Here is a 19,102-nt window from a genome sequence, read left to right on the forward strand (position 1 = left end):
TGAATATAGTTTGGTTTGTTCATTGATATGTTCCTCCATTTGTTTTCAAGTGAATATTATAGTATTATAAGTTCTAATTTGTAATCCAATGTTCAGGTGGTATTAGTTAACTTGTCATAAAACCTTATGACAACTGCACAGGCACCTTTTATTTATTTTAAAATGGAAAGTCAGCTGTTAAGAATAATAAAGGAAGAGTAAATTACTAAATTCGTCCATGATAGACACTCTCAAATAATTCTTGAGATTACAACAAATATTTTAAATACGTCTGACTCCTATGAAGTGTTGCTCACACCTGTCCTTATATCAAATATTAGATATGTACTATGTCTAGTTGGTTTTATATTTAATCATTTACTAAAGTCTCTATATTTAACAGCTTGCTATCTATTTGGTCCTTAAGTAAAACAATGTTAATCAAGGAAGTTTGATAGAAGGAAGGATGTGAGTACTGTTTGATAGAATTAGAGACATATTTGAAATATCCATAATCTCACAAACTTATTTGTGAACATCTTACAAAGTTCGAGACGAATTTGGTGGTTTACTCGACAAGAGAAAACCATGAAGCTTTCAACAACTTTATGCTTGCACATCATAACACATTATTTTGGATGATTCAAAAAACAAAACTCAAGTCATCTTTCACTTCTTACAACTTGATCAGATACTGAACTTGTGGACTGAATGGGTCGAGGAGCAAATTGTGGATCTCATTTCTTCTTTTTGGATGTGGGTTGGATTTTATTAACCCTCCAATTACTGGGTATCTTGTTTTGGCATCAATACATTATATTTAACAAGGGAAGTAGTACCTAAGGCAAAAAGGAACAAAAAGAAAGGTTTCGAGAGTCACCATCAAGAGATGTTGGACTTCTGTAATTATAAATAGTAAACCAAACTATATAATTAATTCTTCATAAACTTTTTTGTAGATTCAACATTTATCTTTGATATATAATTTCCTTAGAAGGATCTTGTGTGAATGGACAGCAAGGTTTGAATTGAGGACCTCAAAAATTATTCAAACTTCTCACCACTAGTTCAATCCTAGTGGGTCGGCCAAGTAGTTGGAATATGACTAATGACTAATTATATCTAATTGAAAGCGAATAAAATACAAAGTAATATACACCTCGGTTCTAAAAAACTACACATGTTTATTCGTTAAAAGAACTATATTTTTTGAAAGTATATTTTCAAAGCGATTTTGAAAGGTGAAAAAATATACTCTCTAATTATATCATGATTGAAAGCGGCAAAAATACAAAGTAATATGGCAAACACCCTTTATTCTTCAATCTTATCTTCCTTTCTTGAGGAATATATACTGTACCCACTTCCATTGGTAAAAAACAGACAAATGAAACTATTGCATTGATTCCTCTCAATGTCTCTTCTCCAACACCGACTATATGCTCCATTAAATATGCCTGCATCCTATTTTGTTTCTTGTAGTATGCTAGTAATCTCCATTCCATACTAAAAACCACTTAAATATGGCTTCCAAGAGAATACTAAAGGAGCTCAAGGACTTGCAGAGAGATCCACCCACTTCATGCAGTGCAGGTAAAGAGTTTTAATGAATCTTGAAGAGATATTCTTTTTCCTGCTCAATGTTTCTAAAGAATAATCTGTGTCCAGAAGTATTCTTTCAGACAAAAAAGAATTATGCTTTTGTCTCGAAGTATATTTCTGGACGACGTAAAACTGTGTTTTTTTTTTTTGGTATACTTTTGAAATGTCTGTGAAGATGGGAAAAGAAGCTCCCAATTTGAATTGGGTTATTTAACAATAAGTGTATTGTAATATGCTTGTTATGTTATGATGCGTTTCAGGCCCTGTGGGAGAGGACATGTTCCACTGGCAAGCAACCATTATTGGTCCAAATGATAGTCCGTATGCTGGTGGTGTTTTCCTTGTCACCATTCATTTCCCTCCTGATTATCCCTTCAAACCTCCCAAGGTATACACCAAAAACTTTTAAAACACTCTCACACATGTTTTTTTTAATTCAGCTGCACCTTGTTAATAAGTGATTCTGGATAGGCAAGAAGTCTCTTCTTTTTTGTGTGTAATAGCCTAATAAGATATGTTTGTATTCCACTTCAGATTGTTTATGTATTTGTTATGTTTTTTTTTTAATAGACAAATGTTAATAAATTAGTATTATGAACCCTGATCCTCCTGCTTAAAACTCCTCTGGTGTCCTTTATGATTTGTTGTGTACAACATGGTTTTCTTTCTAAAAAGGTCTATCACCGCATCAAGATTTTTTATGAGGCTGCATCAACTATATTTGACTTCGGTTCTCTGCAATATCAAGAATCGTTGTGATTTGAAATCTTGATGTTCAATGGCTAGTATAAAAAATGATTTTGCAGGTTGCATTCAGGACCAAGGTATTCCATCCAAACATTAACAGCAATGGAAATATTTGCCTAGACATACTCAAAGAACAGTGGAGTCCTGCTCTCACCATATCCAAGGTGTAAACCATTCCTCATTGATGCCATTAACTTATTTCTATTTTTATATAAATGCTGACTTGATTGTTAAAAATGGTTATACAGGTTCTACTCTCTATATGTTCTCTGCTAACAGATCCAAATCCTGATGACCCTCTTGTGCCTGAAATTGCTCATATGTGCAAGACTGACAAAGTTAAGTATGAGTCCACTGCTAGAAGCTGGACTCAGAAATTTGCCATGGGATAATAAGAATCTCTGCCATCTTGCCTCCTTCAATACTTTTCTGAAATGTCCTAACAAATGTCCTTGAATTTTTGGCATTAGTGAACAACAACATGCATACATATAAGAGTTATTCTCAAAGTTTGTATTGGAGCTTGCTCTCTATGAATAAATGCTACACTCTCTTTTGGTTCTTTTCTTGTGTTCGACCTATTAAAAATAGGTTGCTCTAAGGGGTACAGGACTCGGAGACCTTAAGGATGTAGTCAGAGATTTTATCTCTAAATCTCTAAATCTTGCATACACAGAAAATCTGATTGGAAGAAGATATTCCACTTTGTATACCTAACAAAAATTACAGGAATTCGGTACATATACTGCAGGTAAATTCTAAATTTCTAAATGTTACGTAAACTCAACTCATAACTATTTCCTTGAATTTAATTCGCGTACGTGAATTTTTTAAAAATAAAAAACAAATACATTAATTCATGGATTCCCTTAATTGACATATACAAAACAATTTGTGAACATGGAAAAGTTAAACAAATTCGTGAATTCACATATAGAAACACAAACTCATCTGATACATGATTTTTAGAAATGTAGTCATATTTCAATTCAAGTATATAAAGACAAATATATTCAAATATGTATAGATTCCATAAATTCACGTATGTATAATCTCTACTATCTTAAATTCACATATACCACACATACACATATATTTAAGTTGAATATTTGAGAAAAATTTTACCTCATTGATGCCATTATTTGTAAGGCCAACTCCAGTTGGCATATATGTTCCCATAACCCCACAAGTTGGCCACACAATCATTCTGACCGCTAGCACCTCTGTTTACCCCAAATTCTTCTTCATTGTTTGCCCCACAATCAATTTGATCACCGATGCCTCTGTTTAAACTTCCAAGAAATGACCAACCTCTACAAACTCATCCTTCTAGTCACATTTAGGTCTATTACATTTGGTTAAAAATGAGTTTTTTTATGTGAATTATGTTTGGATACTTTTATCAAATAAATGTTATATAAAATGAATTTTGTTTGGATTATATCAATCAAAAGTAATTTTAAATAACTTCAATGGTTTGGTCTAATAGTAAAATAACACAAATTAGATTGTAGAGGTAATATTCAGTGAACTCGTACTTTTTAAATTAAGAGTTTAATTATTATGCAACGATATTTACAATCATTCATATGGTGACTTTAGAGGTAGTTTTAATAAAAGTCAAATATCACTACTAATCTAACGGTTGTAATTAACTGAAAGTGTAATTTAAAAAAAAATATATATATATATAAATTAAATCTTTAAGCTAAACATAATTTTATAAAATCAAACACGTTAGAGGTAAAACGTAAGTTTAAGGTTTCTAAAGAAAAACCAAACATGCTCTAAGTCTAACTAATACATTTCTTCCTATTACAAAATGAATAATGATACAACCATAGTCAATTGTGTTTTCATGATATCAAATATCAAATTTACTAAATTTATCTTTCACGTCCCTCCCTATTTGAATTTTCATAGCTTCTCTAGTGCCCTCCAATTGAGTATTCATCACTTTCATATTTCATAGGAGCTGATTAACTTCGAGTCAGTTTTCCATCTCTTGTAACAGATTTCAATTGAATGAAGCCAAAGCCAAATCTTTCTCTCATTCTCTGCATTTACACATTGTGCATGTTTACTCTGAGTGAGTGTGCGACTCAAACATTCATTCTCTTAACATGAAAAAGTTACAAAAATGCCTATTGCAACAATAACAACAAAATTAAGTTCAAAACAAATAGAAACACTTATCAATTACCTTAAATTAGCATCATCCAAAAAATGGTTTATTATGATTTTTGTGTGTTTGCAACGTGCAAATGTAATTTAATCTTACATATACAATTAAGGGCATCATTTTAACATTCCGACCTTTATCTTTATCGGCGATATTATTTATAACCTTCTCGACTCATACCATTCCCACTGCCAATGGAGCTTTTTTTGTAATATCCCGACCTTTACCGTTATCGGCGATGTTATTGACGACATTCGAGTCCGGTACCTAGGAATAAGTACAGCCTCATTCCATTCCCACTACAAATTTAGTTACTAAAATGCTTATTACAACAATAAACAAGATAAATATTAAAAATATGTCAGATAAATATTTATAATTGATGCATAACAAAACACAACATCAAAAATATATTTGTCATTGATGAATATTAAAAATATTTCGAATAAATATTTATAATTGATGCATAAAAAAAATACGAGATACATATTTGTTAATGACAAATATAAAAAAATAAATATTAAAATACACCGAACAAGTCTTTACTATTGCCAAATATTAAAAAAAATGTGAAACAAATATTCCACGTTTGATATATACAATAACATGAGACTAATATTTATTATTAATAAATATAAAAAAATATAGGATAAATATTTATCATTAATATATAAAATAATACTTTTTTATAAATGAGAGTTGTTTATTTGAAGTATCAAGCAACACGTATATATTTAAATCTAGAATATCGTAAACTCCAAAAGCATCAAGTTTTTTTATTTTATTTTTAAATCCAAAGGTATCGTGTTATTGTTTTTAAAATTATAATATAAGACATATAGTATAATGCACGTAGAGAATAATTTTAAATTCATCCATAGTATAAGTAAACGAATGATTTGACTCAAATATAGTATAAGTAAATTAATTCAAATATTTGTCAGTAATAAATATAAAATTATAAGATAAATATTTTTTAATAAAATATAAAAAAATTATGAAATAAATATTTGTTATTGATAAATATTAAAAATGAAAAATAAATATCTATAATTGATGCATAAAAAATACAAGATAAATATTTGTTAATTATAAAAATAAATAATTACGAGATAATATTTGTCAGTGTTCCAAAAAAAAAATACAAGACACATATTTTCTATTGATAAATATTTATAACTGAGGTATAAAAAAACAATGGACAACTATTTTTTAGTGATAAATATAAAAAATTACAGGACAAATATTTGTCACTGATATATAAAAAAAATCGGGACAAATATTTATCACTTATAAATATTTTAAAAAATATAAGACAAATATTTATCATTGATAAATATTTTAAAAGGGAAAACATTTCCCACCAATACATACAAAATCACGAGACAAACATTGGTTATTGATAAATATAAAAAATATGAGATAAATATTTATAACTAATGCATAAAAAAATATTTAATAAATATTTTTCATTAATAAGTATTAAAAAAGTATGTGATAAATATTTATAATTGAAGTATAAAAAAAAATAAGGAACAAATATTTGTCATTGATAAATATAAAAAATCACAGAAAAATATTTATCATTGATACATAAAAAAAAAAACGAGACCAATATTTATCATTGATAAATATTAAAAAGAAAACAAGACGAATTTGTGTCATTAATTAATAATATAAAATAAAAAATAAAAAATAATAGACAAATATTTTCTATTAATACATACAAAAACACGAGACATATCTTTCATTGAAAAATATATAAAATATATAAAACAAATATTAATAATTAATAAATAAAGTAATTTTTTTATTTAAAATTTACACAAGACAGATATAAATTACCAACGTGTCACACACATATCTCTTGCTGGTATAGTTATAAAAAAAAAAAAAAAAAAAAAGACTAAAACCTATGAGTTTTTTTTACTAAAAAACAAATTGGGTTCTATGATTTTTCTTAAAAGGATGAAGGGACAAAAATAAACTTCACACTAAAATGAAAAGCTAAAGTTAGACATGAGGATGTCATTTCAAGCAAGCAAAGCTGGATGTAGTGTCTTAAATATTAATGATAGCATCTAATGCTAGGCTTATGGTTGGCGTTATTTTAACAATAGGACTCACACCATTAATATTCTTCCAAATAATTCTTATATACAAGGCTCCAAAGAGGTAGTTGAATAGGCCATAATATCTTTCTCATGGGACGCACTTATATGGTATATTCACTGTTTACAGAAACCTGTGGGGAACCCTTGCGATTGTGAGGCTTGAACTGCTTTATATATATATATATATATATATATTTCAATCTTCTTTATTTCCTTCATTTTGTAAAATTAAGTTGACCAGTGGAAGGGAAGTGGGAACGGATGAAAAATAATAATGCAATATAAAAAAACTTAAATACACTTGCGGTTTCTTTCAATTGTGCTAATTCCTCAAAAAAATTTAACAATTTTAAATCTTCACTTTAACCCTTTTTTATTTCTTAGTCTACCATTCAAATTTTGACCAAATTTCGATAAGCTAACAAGTTTGACGCTAAATCATATCTTATTCAACCTTTTAATAATTTTATTTTTATTTAAAAGAAAAATAAAAGAAACCCTCTATCTCCTTCTTAAAATATTTTTCATTACAAGCTTCAACGTTGGGATTTGATACCAACACAGCCGCCGTCCTCCAAATAAACCTAGTTTACCTTTTCTTTCTCCACTAAATAGTGACGATTTAAAATTATTTATCTAAATAATTTTCTTATTCAGTTTATTTAAATAAATGATTTTTATATAATTTACTTACAACTTTTTTTAGTATAATTTTATTTTAATTTCTTGGTCTTAGTGTATGATTTTTTTAATTTTCTCATATCTTAGTACCCTAATTTTTTATTTTTTTATCTTAGTGTTATGTTTGTTTTTGTTCAAATTTATATAGTAAATTTCATTTATTACGTATTTCAATTAATTATTTTTGTGTCGATAACGTCGCAGTTCTTAAGGTATATATATTTTGAACACATGAATATTATCATATTTTATAAGAATGTTGTCATTATTTACATTGAATCGATGTATTTTATAATTTGAACTGCGAATATCGTTTCTATTCATTAAAAAGAAACCTGTCTTATATAAGCATGTTTTTTTAAAATATTTTAAAGTAAATAATTCAAAATAATTTATTTATTATAATTTAAAATAGGCTAAATTACATATGTGGTCGCTTAACTTAATTTCAGGTAACGTATTAGTCTTTTATCTCTTTTTTTCCCGACTTGGTCCTTTATTTTAATTTTAAGTGACAATTTGATATTTTATGTTTTAAAATTTCAACAATGTTATCCTTTTTTATACAAAAATTCAAAAAAAAATTCAAACAAAACTCATAAAATTAATTATATACTTCAATATAATACAAATTTCATCAAATTCGTAATGCAAATATTCAAATAAATTCATATTTTCATACTTTATTTGATATTGTTAAGAATAAAGGACTAAATCGGGAAGAAAAAAAAGATAAAAGACTAAAACGTTAACTGAAATTAAGTTAAGGGACCACAAGTGATATTTAGCCTTTAAAATAACTAAACTAAGTAAATAACAAATATATTAGAGTAAGAAGTAATTTATTTATTATAATCTTAAAATTTAAAATAATTAAGATTTTAAAATAAATAATTTATTCATTAAATAAAAAATAAATAAATAAATAAATAAATAAATAAAACATTTTATGTTGATAGATTTTAAATTACTACTTTTAAAATATTTTTCTTTTAAATTATACCTTTCTTATTGTAACTATAATCATTTTTCACCCTTTATAATTTAAAATAAATCATTTATATAATTTAAAATATAAAATAATCTTAATAAATAATAATTTAGAATAAATAATTTAAATAATCTATTTATTATAAAATTTAAATTATTTATAAATAATTAACATTTTTAAAGTAAATAATTTATTTATTTAATATAAATAAATAAAATTGATAAATTGAAAATTAACTTAAGAATATTTATTTAAGAATATTATTTTATATTTTAAGCTAATTGAATAATTAATTTTACCAATTAATTTAATTAACTTAACGATTATCAACTATCTTGTATAAGTTATCCGCCGTAAGATAATTTTATCAAACAAAGCCTTAATCTAGGGGTCGGTTTGGCAAAACCAAAAAACGAGCTTATAGTTTATAGCTTCTAAACTATAAGAGTTATATATAAACTCAATTTGGGAATGGTCATTTATGAGCTTATAGCTTATATTATTTTTTTAATAATCTAATTAAAGAAACTTACGAGCATATAACTTATCATTTTTTCCTTCATTTAATTTACCTTAATTATTGTACCTAAAGTTCTTTTTTACCCTTTATAACTATTTATTATAGGCAAAATAACTTATGCGGTCCTTTAACTTAATTTTAGATAATAATTCAGTCATTTATTATTTTTTTTTTCATGTATTAAAATGTCAACAATATTATCATTTTTTACATAAAATTAGAAAATTCATCATCACGTTCAAACAAAATTCATAAAATTGATTATCAATTTCAATAAAATTCATATATTCATCAAATCCATAAGTCAAATTTTTATCTCCAACAACATCAAATAAAGAACTCACACTTTAAGATTTGATTCCCAAATCACCAAGACAATATCTTTTTCTTTTTATCATTCTCCAAATCAAATATCATTAACCTAAATCTTAAAATGTGAGTTATTTATTTAATGAATTTGATGTTGTTGGAAATGAAAACGTGAGATTATTTGAATATTTGAGTTATGAGTTTGAGGAAAATATGAAAGTTATTGAAGATGATTACAAATTTTTTAACTTTTTGTTTGAAAATGCTGATGAATTTTTTAGATTTTTATAAGAAATGATAACATTGTTAATATTTTAAAATATAAATAATCTAATTGTTATTTAAAATTACATAAAGGATCAAATAAATAAAAACATAAAATATTGATTTGTTACCTAAAATTAAATTAAGGGACCGCGAGAGGTATTTTGTTTTTATTATAATATAAAATAAATAATTTAAAATAAATAATTTAAAATAATTTTTTTAAATAGTTTATTTTATAATTAAAATAAATAAACTAGTTACAAAATAAAAAATATAATTGATTAAAAAATTATTTATTTATTATAATTTTAAATAATTTTAATTTTAATTAAAAATAGTTTCTATTTTAAAATAAATACTTTATTTATTTTAATTTAAATAAGTAAAAAATATATCAAATTGATAAGATTTAAATTAATAAAAAAATTGTAATTAGTACTTTTAAAATATTTTAATCATTAATTAATAAAACTATTTTTTTAATTAAAAATATCATTTTATATTTTTAATTTAATTTTAATAAATATTCTATTAATTTAACTTCTATCAACTATAAACTATCCTCAATTAACTAATTTTAATTTTACAGAATAGAATCCTTATCTAATGTGGAGTGATGTAGGGATCCAAGTATTAGTCGCGAGGGCAAAAATATCTTATTTTTAAATTCATGAAATAACTTCTAATGGTAAACATGTAGAATCTGAATAAATAGTTTTAAAAAACTAAAATAGAGCACAATCCATCTATGATATGATTGATTGATTCTAATTTGGAAGATGTATAACCAACCAAAGTGATTGATGGGCCAAATGATTCTAGCGATAAGGCCAAATGATTCCAACGAACCTCATGTAATTTTATATTTTTACTATAATTCAACTATTAATTTTATCAAATTTGGTTTTAACATTTTACTATTGCAGTAGTGGATTCAACTATACAAATACAATATATAATGTTTTTCTTATCTATTTTTATGAGGTGTACTTCACGGTTTATTCAACAAATCGATAAGAAAAAGACTAAACTCCAGTCACAACAAACCAAACCAAAACTACCATTTTCTGTTGTACCTAACATCATATAAGCCAAAATATTATTAGTTATTAATTAGTCTCTTTCCTCACCAAAGTAAAAGTCAAGAAAATGGTATCAATTTATAATACACAACTGAAATAAGTTTTATACTATATACACAACTTTGTTTGAGCCACACAATTGGATCACATGAGATATAATGGGACTTTTTGATTAAAGGTAAAAAATAAATATGTACATATTACAATATACTATTTTGTGCACAGACAAATTCAAAAAAAGTGGCATAATTATACTTTCAATTAGTGGGGCATGTAAAAGAATCGGATTTTTAACGTGTTCAACTTTGATTTCAATGGCAATATCAAGTTTATCTAGCCAAGCAACCAATAATAAATGAAATTAAATAACATGTTCAAAGTGTGAATTTCATTTATCACACGGAATCCCCTTCAACTGTTATATTCTTGTTGATCAGTGGCTGCTAAAGGAATTACTTTAAGGTAATGGAACATCTGGTCCTTTTGGTTCTATAAACAAATTCACAACACCACAAAAAATTAAATATTAAAAAAAGTACTCAATAATCATAGTTTTAGATAAAAATACACACAGGATCATTATACTCCCTCGGTTACTTTTTACTTGCCACTTAAAGTTGTTTACACATACCAAACAAAAAATTAATTTTGTTACTCAAGATCTTGGTATAACTATCTATATTTATTCAATAATAATTTTTAATTATTTATTATTCATTTTACATATTTCATTTTCCATAATAAATACAAACGTATTATTTATAAAGCAACAATTAATATTTCATTGAAATTTAAAAACGACAAGAAAATAAAAACAAATAATTTATATAAATGTGACGTGGAAAGAACTGAGAGAGTAATAATTACAACCATATTGATTTATTTTGCTGATGATTTTTTTATTACGTATGTTATAATTTTGATGTGTATGGTTGGTATATGTGTATGTGTATTCAGTTTGTACACTATATATTTTTAATAGTTGTTTTTTGAATTTAAAAATAGTACGTATATTTCATATTAACGAAAAATGACACGTAAGACTGATCGCTTCTGTCACGTGCACATTAATCACCCATGACTTGACATGGAAGATGACACAGCGACATGCATGATATATCTTCATAGCAGCAACCTATTGGTAAGTTATAAAAATTAAGTTTATGTTATGTATATATAAGTGATCCTTAAGTGAACTCAATTTCAATAGTGTATATAAATTTATAACTGTTGGTATTTATGTAGATTAACTGAGTTCCATGCACAAAAGAAAAACTAATGTGAATAAACTCAATTCAATAAAGGGTATTTTGGTTATCATGAAAATATTGTTCTAATATTTGGGTGAAGGTGAAGGGTATATAAGTAAAAGACATAAAGCATGTATAATGATTCCATACTTAATGGTCTATACTTGTAAGTGAGAAGAGTTTTACTTTAGGATTAGGAGTAATGCTTTTGTAGTCACAAACACAAATATTGCTATTTATTATAATTGGATGAGAGAATTAAATGTACCATATATATAATAATCATATCTTTTATATAAATATATAGATATTTAAGATTGAAAATTGTTGAAATGTCGTATAATTTCATCATAGAATAATTGATACAACTACAACGTTTAAGATTTAAATTATCAAATTTAATAATAACAACATTTATTAATTAAACTAAAATATAAAAACAATAATTTTTTATTATAATTTCAGAAATTTTGTAGAAATAAAAAATATATAAAAGGAATGTAAGTAGGAAGAAGCAGCAGGGCAGGGCAGGGTAGGTGAAAGGCTATCGTTTATGAGCCCCGTAATAATCGTTGAATAGTCTTTCATCGGTTGATGTAAAATGAGCGGGTATCAAGGATTTCCCGCTAAAACGTCCGGTGACTCTACTCTCGATAACTCAAAACCATTATTTGTTTGTTTGCGTTTGCGGTTGCACCTGATACCATATCATCATCATCATCATCATTATTATCATTTATCACACACACTAACCATAAACTATCAATATCAATCAAAACAAAACTAATACAACTCGCTATCCTTTCTTTTCGCGGCAATTTTATTCCTCGCCGACACTTCTTTCTTCTTCTTCATTCTTTTTCCCTTCCAATTTTAACATTTCCTTATTTATTTTATTTAACAACACACCTTTTCTTTTCTGTTATAAATATTTTATTATTATTATTCCATACTTGATCTGTTGTTCTATTCAAGATATATTTAATTTAGTTGAAGCAGGTAGGCTGGCTGATGCAATTAAGCGGTAAATTCAGTTAAAAAAGCATGTCGTTATCAAACCATTTATTTAGGTACATATTTCTTTTTCTCTTTTGTCTTAATTCTTCAATACTTTATATATAATATCTATTTAATTAATGATAATGAAGGACTCGATTAATTAATTGCGTCGTTATTTTCATTCAATAAGTTATGTGATTTTCATTTTTCAATGTCCTTTTCACCCCATTCTCTCGCCATATATTACTAGTATTTCCATATGTTTTGCAGAGAATGGGATGATGGTTTACACATACATCAACTTGCAGGAACATATATTTGCAGGACTTGTTCTGTAAATTGAAGGAGGAATTCAAATAAGAGATGTTCTGTGATTGAACAGAACAAAACAAAACAGAATGACAGTTGAAAAGAGGTTTGTTTTGGTTGGGATTAGAATAGATAGCCATAGCAGAGAGCTTCTCAATTGGGCTCTTGTGAAAGTTGCTGAGCCTGGGGATTGTGTTCTTGCTGTACATGTACTTAAAACTAAAAGTTCAGGTAAAAAAGTTCACAGCTTATATTTACTTTTTCCTTTAAATGTTTAATTTTTTTGTCCTTCTTTTAGTAGTGAAAGATGTTACCTTAATGCAGATTGTATTTCCCAAAATAAGAGCCTCATGGATGGCTATTTAGAGGTTTATAAAGGCTTGTGTCATGCAAAGAAGGTACATAAACTTTTTTTTATATACCCGTGCAACTGTGTAGACTAATCTTTTGTGTTTCTGACATCCATTTAAGGGGTTGACATCTCCCAATATAAACCTTTTTATAGGCCTTATTGTTGTTCTTCTTTCAATAATGGGGTTGGGAAATTTATGTAGCCTATTTGGATTTCAGGTTGGTCTTTCTGGTCAAATCATAACAGGAAGGTCCATTAAAAACATTCTTGTTAGAGAAGCAAAAAACCATCATGCTCTGTCTCTAGTGGTGGGGTATGTGGAGATTGCATTTCACAAATTTTGTTTTGTTTGTTTTGCCTTCTTTGGTTAGTCTAAAAGACTCAAACATGTTTTTCAATTGAAGGGGTCGAGCTTCCACAGCTAAATATTGCGCCAAACGACTTCCACCCACCACCAATGTTCTAGCCATCCGAGATTCAAGAGTTGTTTTCAGGAGGTGCACCAATAAACAACCACCAGGTTTGTGTCCGTGTCCTTAATTAGGCCATGTATCAGTTTCATAGAAAAGTTATTTCACTAGTGAGTCAGTGACAAAAGAAAGTATAATAAGTTTTGTTTCTGATCAGTATGGTTCATATTCGTTGATAAGTGGACCCTCGAGCGTAGCTGAGCGAGTGGAGCTGAAAATTTAACGAGGGTAGCATAAGCCCTTTATATTAGCCCATTCGTATTTGAATTTCAACTAGGAGGGTTGTGGTGTGGGCTGCTTCTCCCCCACACGGTTAAACTGTTAATCTGGATTGTAGTATTTAAAACTATATTGCACTTTCTAACTTTAGGAATTGCATAATTGAAAAACTACAGTAGCTATTTGTCTATCGGAGACGTAGGCACAATTAACCAAGCTATGTATGTTTGTGTTTTTGCATGTTTATTTATTGATTTTTCTTTAGAAATGGAGTTTCTTTTCTAACAATTTCCTCCATTTGTGACAGGTAGTCTTATATTGGATCCAAGACCAAGTTTAACAAGCATAGATAACCTGAGTGACAGAACAATCCAGTCAGAATTTGGTTGCTCCACGGAGGAAGAAGAAAAATCACTATGCCAAAATACCAAAGAATTGAAAGAAGAAACAATTGACGAATCAGAAAGGTACAAGTCAAGGTTGATATCTATTTTTGCAGGCAAAGCTTCTAAGCAGAAGCTTGGATGGCCTCTACTCCGCAGAGCGACTTCAGAAATCTCACAAAGGCCTCATGGAAGAAGGGACATGTCAGTAGTACAATGGGTAATGAGCTTACCGGACCGTTCACCACATAGTAGTCCTCAATCATCTTCCCCTGATGAAAACCCATTCGAAAGGAGCATCAGTGACATTGAGGATGAAAGCTTCAAAAATTATTTACTTCCATCTGTTGTACTACCAAAAGGCCTAGAAGGGATATTAAATGTAAATTCACTCAATTGCATGTGGTTTAGCCTTGAGGCTCTCAAATCTTGCACTAGCCAATTCTCTTCAGGTTGGAACACTGCTCTTTATTATGATCTCCCTCTCAATTTTTAATAAACAGCTGATATGAGAAGTTTCTTTTTTATATATATAAAAGATACATGAAGACTCTGCCACATGACATAACGTAGATATGCGAATTGTGTTATGTTAATATTATATTATGATATGACCTTGTATTCGTTTGCAGAAAACTTGATTGGGAAAGGAGGGAGCAACCGTGTGTATAAAGGAGTTCTCTCTGATGGAAAGCCAATTGCAGTTAAAGTATTGCAGTCATCAAAAGAAGCCTGGAAAGATTTTTCTTTTGAGATAGAAATAATATCCTCATTGAAGCACAAAAACATTTCTCAACTACTTGGGATTTGCATAGAGGACAATACTTTAATATCTGTTTATGATTATTTCCCCAAAGGCAGCTTAGAGCAAAATCTACATGGTAAACTTTAAGTGGACTTTCGTTTTCACTTTTCAACCATCATATGAATATAAATTGTTGGAAATGGAAACAATGCTTATATGAATTTATAAATGGATGTAGGAAAGAACAAGGATGAATCCTTTTTGTCATGGGAAGTGAGATTTAATGTAGCTGTTGGAATAGCTGAGGCCCTAGATTACCTACACACAGAAGCTTTGAAGCCTGTTATACATAGAGATGTCAAGTCTTCAAACATTCTTCTTTCCGAGGGGTTTGAACCACAAGTAATCAAAATTTTTTTGACAACATTAGTAAAACATGAATACTTCATGATTGTGTCACTCATGAATCATAATTTTTCTTTTGTTGCAGTTGTCTGATTTTGGACTTGCAATATGGGGACCAACAACAACATCCTTTTTGACACAAGAAGATTTGGTAGGAACATTTGGTTACCTTGCTCCTGAATACTTCATGTATGGAAAAGTCAGTGAAAAAATAGATGTGTATGCCTTTGGTGTAGTACTACTTGAGCTAATATCAGGTAGGGAGCCAATTAGCTCTGAACCTTGCAAAGGACAGGAGAGCTTGGTTGTTTGGGTAAGAGTTAACTCCAATTAAAATAAATTTTGACTAATGTGAATTATATTCGTAGTAAATATCAATGTTTAAAAAACAAAATCAAACATTAAACTGGTGAGATCTCTAAATCATGGTTCAACTACTTTAAACTGTTTGAATTGGAATAAACCATGATTGAACAGCTTAAATAACTGAATGGTAGACAGTGTCAAGTCACGGTTGAACTGTCCTGTTCGGTTTTTAAAAACATTGATAAATATGTTTTATTTGTACACTATGGAATATGAATTATAAAAAATGATTTCATTTTAGGCAAAACCAATAATAGAGAATGGGGATATTAAAGATTTGTTGGACCCAAAATTAGAAGGGAACTTTGATGAGACCCAAATGCAAAGAATGGTTTTGGCAGCATCTTTATGCATCACAAGAGCTGCTAGACTTCGTCCTAAATTAAAACAGGTAATAAATAATTCTTAATATGAAATCACATTACCATTTATATTTAAAAAAATCTTCAGCTCCTAAAGTTTATCACTCCTATGTACAGATACTGAAGATCCTAAAAGGAGATAATGAAGTTGAATATTGCTTCAATGAGCATTCAGACAATGAAGAAAACATTGATGACGAAGTGTATCCAAATTCAAGTGCAGAGTTACACCTAAGTCTTGCATTACTTGGTGTTGATGATGACACTACATCATGTAGTAGTACAGACCACAGCTATAGTGAATACTTGAAAGACCAATGGAGCAGGTCTTCCAGTTTTAATTAGTTTCTTTCAATTCTATAACACCTATTTCTCATTAGTTTGTGCATGTACAGTTAAATTAAAAAAAAGGAAAATAAAAGGGTTACCCCGTTGATGAGGGGTTTGTATATTTAGAAAGGTAATTTTCTTTTTAGTTTATTCTACAAATAATTTTATTTGGGAATTAGGTTTATGATAAAAGCATGCATCATTTGCAATAGTTGAAAATGCCTCTACTTTTTTATACCCCAAAATGAAAAAGTAAATGAAGATTCTGTAATATATGCAACTCATCCTCCCATATAAAGAACCCTATTCTCCACCTCCATTTCTAACACCATACCTCATCCTTCCATTGTCCCATATAAAAAACAAGAGCATCTCTGGAACAACGTTGAGAACATAGTATATAAGATAACCCCAAAAAGAAGGAACACTTGGCAAGATTTCAATATTCTATTTATCATCTTTGCACTAAAACAACACATCCTTATTATAAAAAATAAAATGATTATCAATTGTAGTATCACGAGATCCATATCTAAATTCAAACCAATTTTTTTTCTTCCAATTGTGGTATCCATATCTAAATACAAGGTAAAATTTCTATATAGTCAATCAAATTTTTGTGACCCAAACCACCACTAAACCTCACAATAATAGAAATATTATATGTTTTGTTATGGATGAACTTATTGAGCAGTTTGTAAATGAGATGTTTCGTTTGACAATCAAACAAACGTTTAAGTATCATGACGTTGTTAAGAAATTTAAAATGGGCATGGGTACCATAATAAAAAATATGGACTCAAAGTGTTGATGGCTATGTGACCTCAATATAGATGTGCCTGTTACAGTGATATTTGGGTAGATGGAAAAATAATTATGTCAGCACAATCATTTGAGTTATATGAGAATGAAGATGAACACTGTATTCTATCCATTCATTTTTTGTTTTTTTTTAGTAAAAATAAAATTTTGAAATTTGATTTTTTTTTTCACTTAAAAGTCTAGTTGGACAATCTTAGTAATATTCACATAGACCTTTTTTTAACATAAATTTAATGAAATATCAACATCCTTAAGGACTCATACGTGTATTTATTACAATAAAATAAGAAAAAATTTGTCTTAGATTCATGAGTAAAGAAATCTAAGACATTTGTTCTACCCCTATAGATTTCGTTTTGTTTATTGGGGGAACAAGAAGAAAATACAAGTTTGACCCGTCAATCGCATAAAACTCTTTGAAAAATATTTGTATATTGAGAAAGCGTAATCATACATGGAGAACTTAAATTTTCAAACACTATTAAATCTATTTCTTTTAATATTTTTTTATATCCTTTTTTTCTATCACATCATATATATATATATATATATATATATATATCAAATTATGAAGAAAAATAAATTTGTCTATTTTTGTTCTCTCAATGTGTATATTAAATTTATGGGTGTTTATCAAATAATTTCCTTTAAAAAAAACATGGGCCATTGCTTATTGCCTTTTTATATTTTGAAAGGGATAAAGAAAAAAAAACTAAATTACTAACTTTTATGATTTTGTTAGCTACTCCGTCGTTCAATTTTATTGAAAAAATATTAAATTATAGTTATACGTTACTTTGATTCGGTGATTAGACTATCTGAGTTTTCAAACAACATTTCTGTTATATACACACATCCATCAACATCGTTTTTCTTGATCAACATCCTAACAACACCGATAAACCCCGCATTTAACATCTAAACTAAAAATAAATAAAATCTTAATCAAACAAACTCAAATCTTCCTCTCTCAAATTCATCTTTTTCTTTCAAACTCATGACATATAAAAAAAATGAGAAATAAATCTAAATAAAGAAAATAGAAAACAAACTCAAGACATATCAAAATATGATAAATAAATCTAAAATAAAGAAGATAGATAACAATAACTATAAGTCATATTTCTTTATTATTGTTATTTTTGGTTTCTTTAAACATCAAAAATAAAGAAAAATAAATCTTGATAAATCATTCAATAAATCAGAAGCAAACCTAGAATAATCTTTAACATTAATTTTATTTTTGTGGGTTGTTCTATATTTTTCAAGTCTCTTCATTTTGAGGTAAAATTTAGATATTTTAGGAATTTGTTCGAATATCCATTTGTAATATTGATATTGGATTTTCTCTCTCTTTCTCTTTGTTTTGGGGTAGTGATAGTAGAAGAAGGCAATATTGTATTTATGTTAAATTTTGTATTTTAATAAATTACTCTTAATGAAAAGTATCAAAATGATTAACATAATTATAATCATAATCAGAGCAAAGATTAATTAAGAAATTAAAATAAAATCTAAAAAAAAGTTAAAAGATGAAAAGAATAATTCATAATTCAGTTTAAAGAAAAAGCTAAACACTGTAAAGAAAATATTAAACAGTAAACAGTTTGACGAAT

The 19,102-nt window shown here is 27.7% G+C and overlaps 2 protein-coding genes across 3 annotated transcripts; both read left to right on the forward strand.

The window, feature by feature from the left end:
• The first annotated feature begins 1,164 nt into the window (after window positions 1–1,164).
• On the forward strand, window positions 1,165–2,890 carry LOC101507735 (ubiquitin-conjugating enzyme E2 28-like). Its single transcript, XM_004505758.4, has 4 exons — window positions 1,165–1,572; window positions 1,842–1,969; window positions 2,388–2,492; window positions 2,577–2,890. The coding sequence occupies exons 1-4, from the start codon at window positions 1,503–1,505 to the stop codon at window positions 2,718–2,720; spliced, it is 447 nt and encodes a 148-aa protein (XP_004505815.1). The 5' UTR covers window positions 1,165–1,502; the 3' UTR covers window positions 2,721–2,890.
• Window positions 2,891–12,253: 9,363 nt separating this feature from the next.
• On the forward strand, window positions 12,254–16,875 carry LOC101508057 (protein kinase STUNTED). Of its 2 annotated transcripts, none has more exons than XM_073370332.1 (11): window positions 12,254–12,794; window positions 12,994–13,263; window positions 13,357–13,430; window positions 13,603–13,697; window positions 13,789–13,904; window positions 14,381–14,908; window positions 15,089–15,337; window positions 15,440–15,603; window positions 15,692–15,919; window positions 16,214–16,363; window positions 16,452–16,875. In XM_073370332.1, the coding sequence occupies exons 2-11, from the start codon at window positions 13,122–13,124 to the stop codon at window positions 16,677–16,679; spliced, it is 1,974 nt and encodes a 657-aa protein (XP_073226433.1). In that variant the 5' UTR covers window positions 12,254–12,794; window positions 12,994–13,121; the 3' UTR covers window positions 16,680–16,875. The 2 variants fall into 2 exon arrangements, with proteins under 2 accessions (XP_073226433.1, XP_004505818.1); XM_004505761.4 differs by having other exon boundaries at window positions 13,032–13,263.
• The last annotated feature ends 2,227 nt before the right edge of the window (window positions 16,876–19,102 follow it).

The sequence above is a fragment of the Cicer arietinum genome, chromosome 6 (genome assembly GCF_000331145.2).
Source record: "Cicer arietinum cultivar CDC Frontier isolate Library 1 chromosome 6, Cicar.CDCFrontier_v2.0, whole genome shotgun sequence".
NCBI lineage: Eukaryota > Viridiplantae > Streptophyta > Magnoliopsida > Fabales > Fabaceae > Cicer > Cicer arietinum.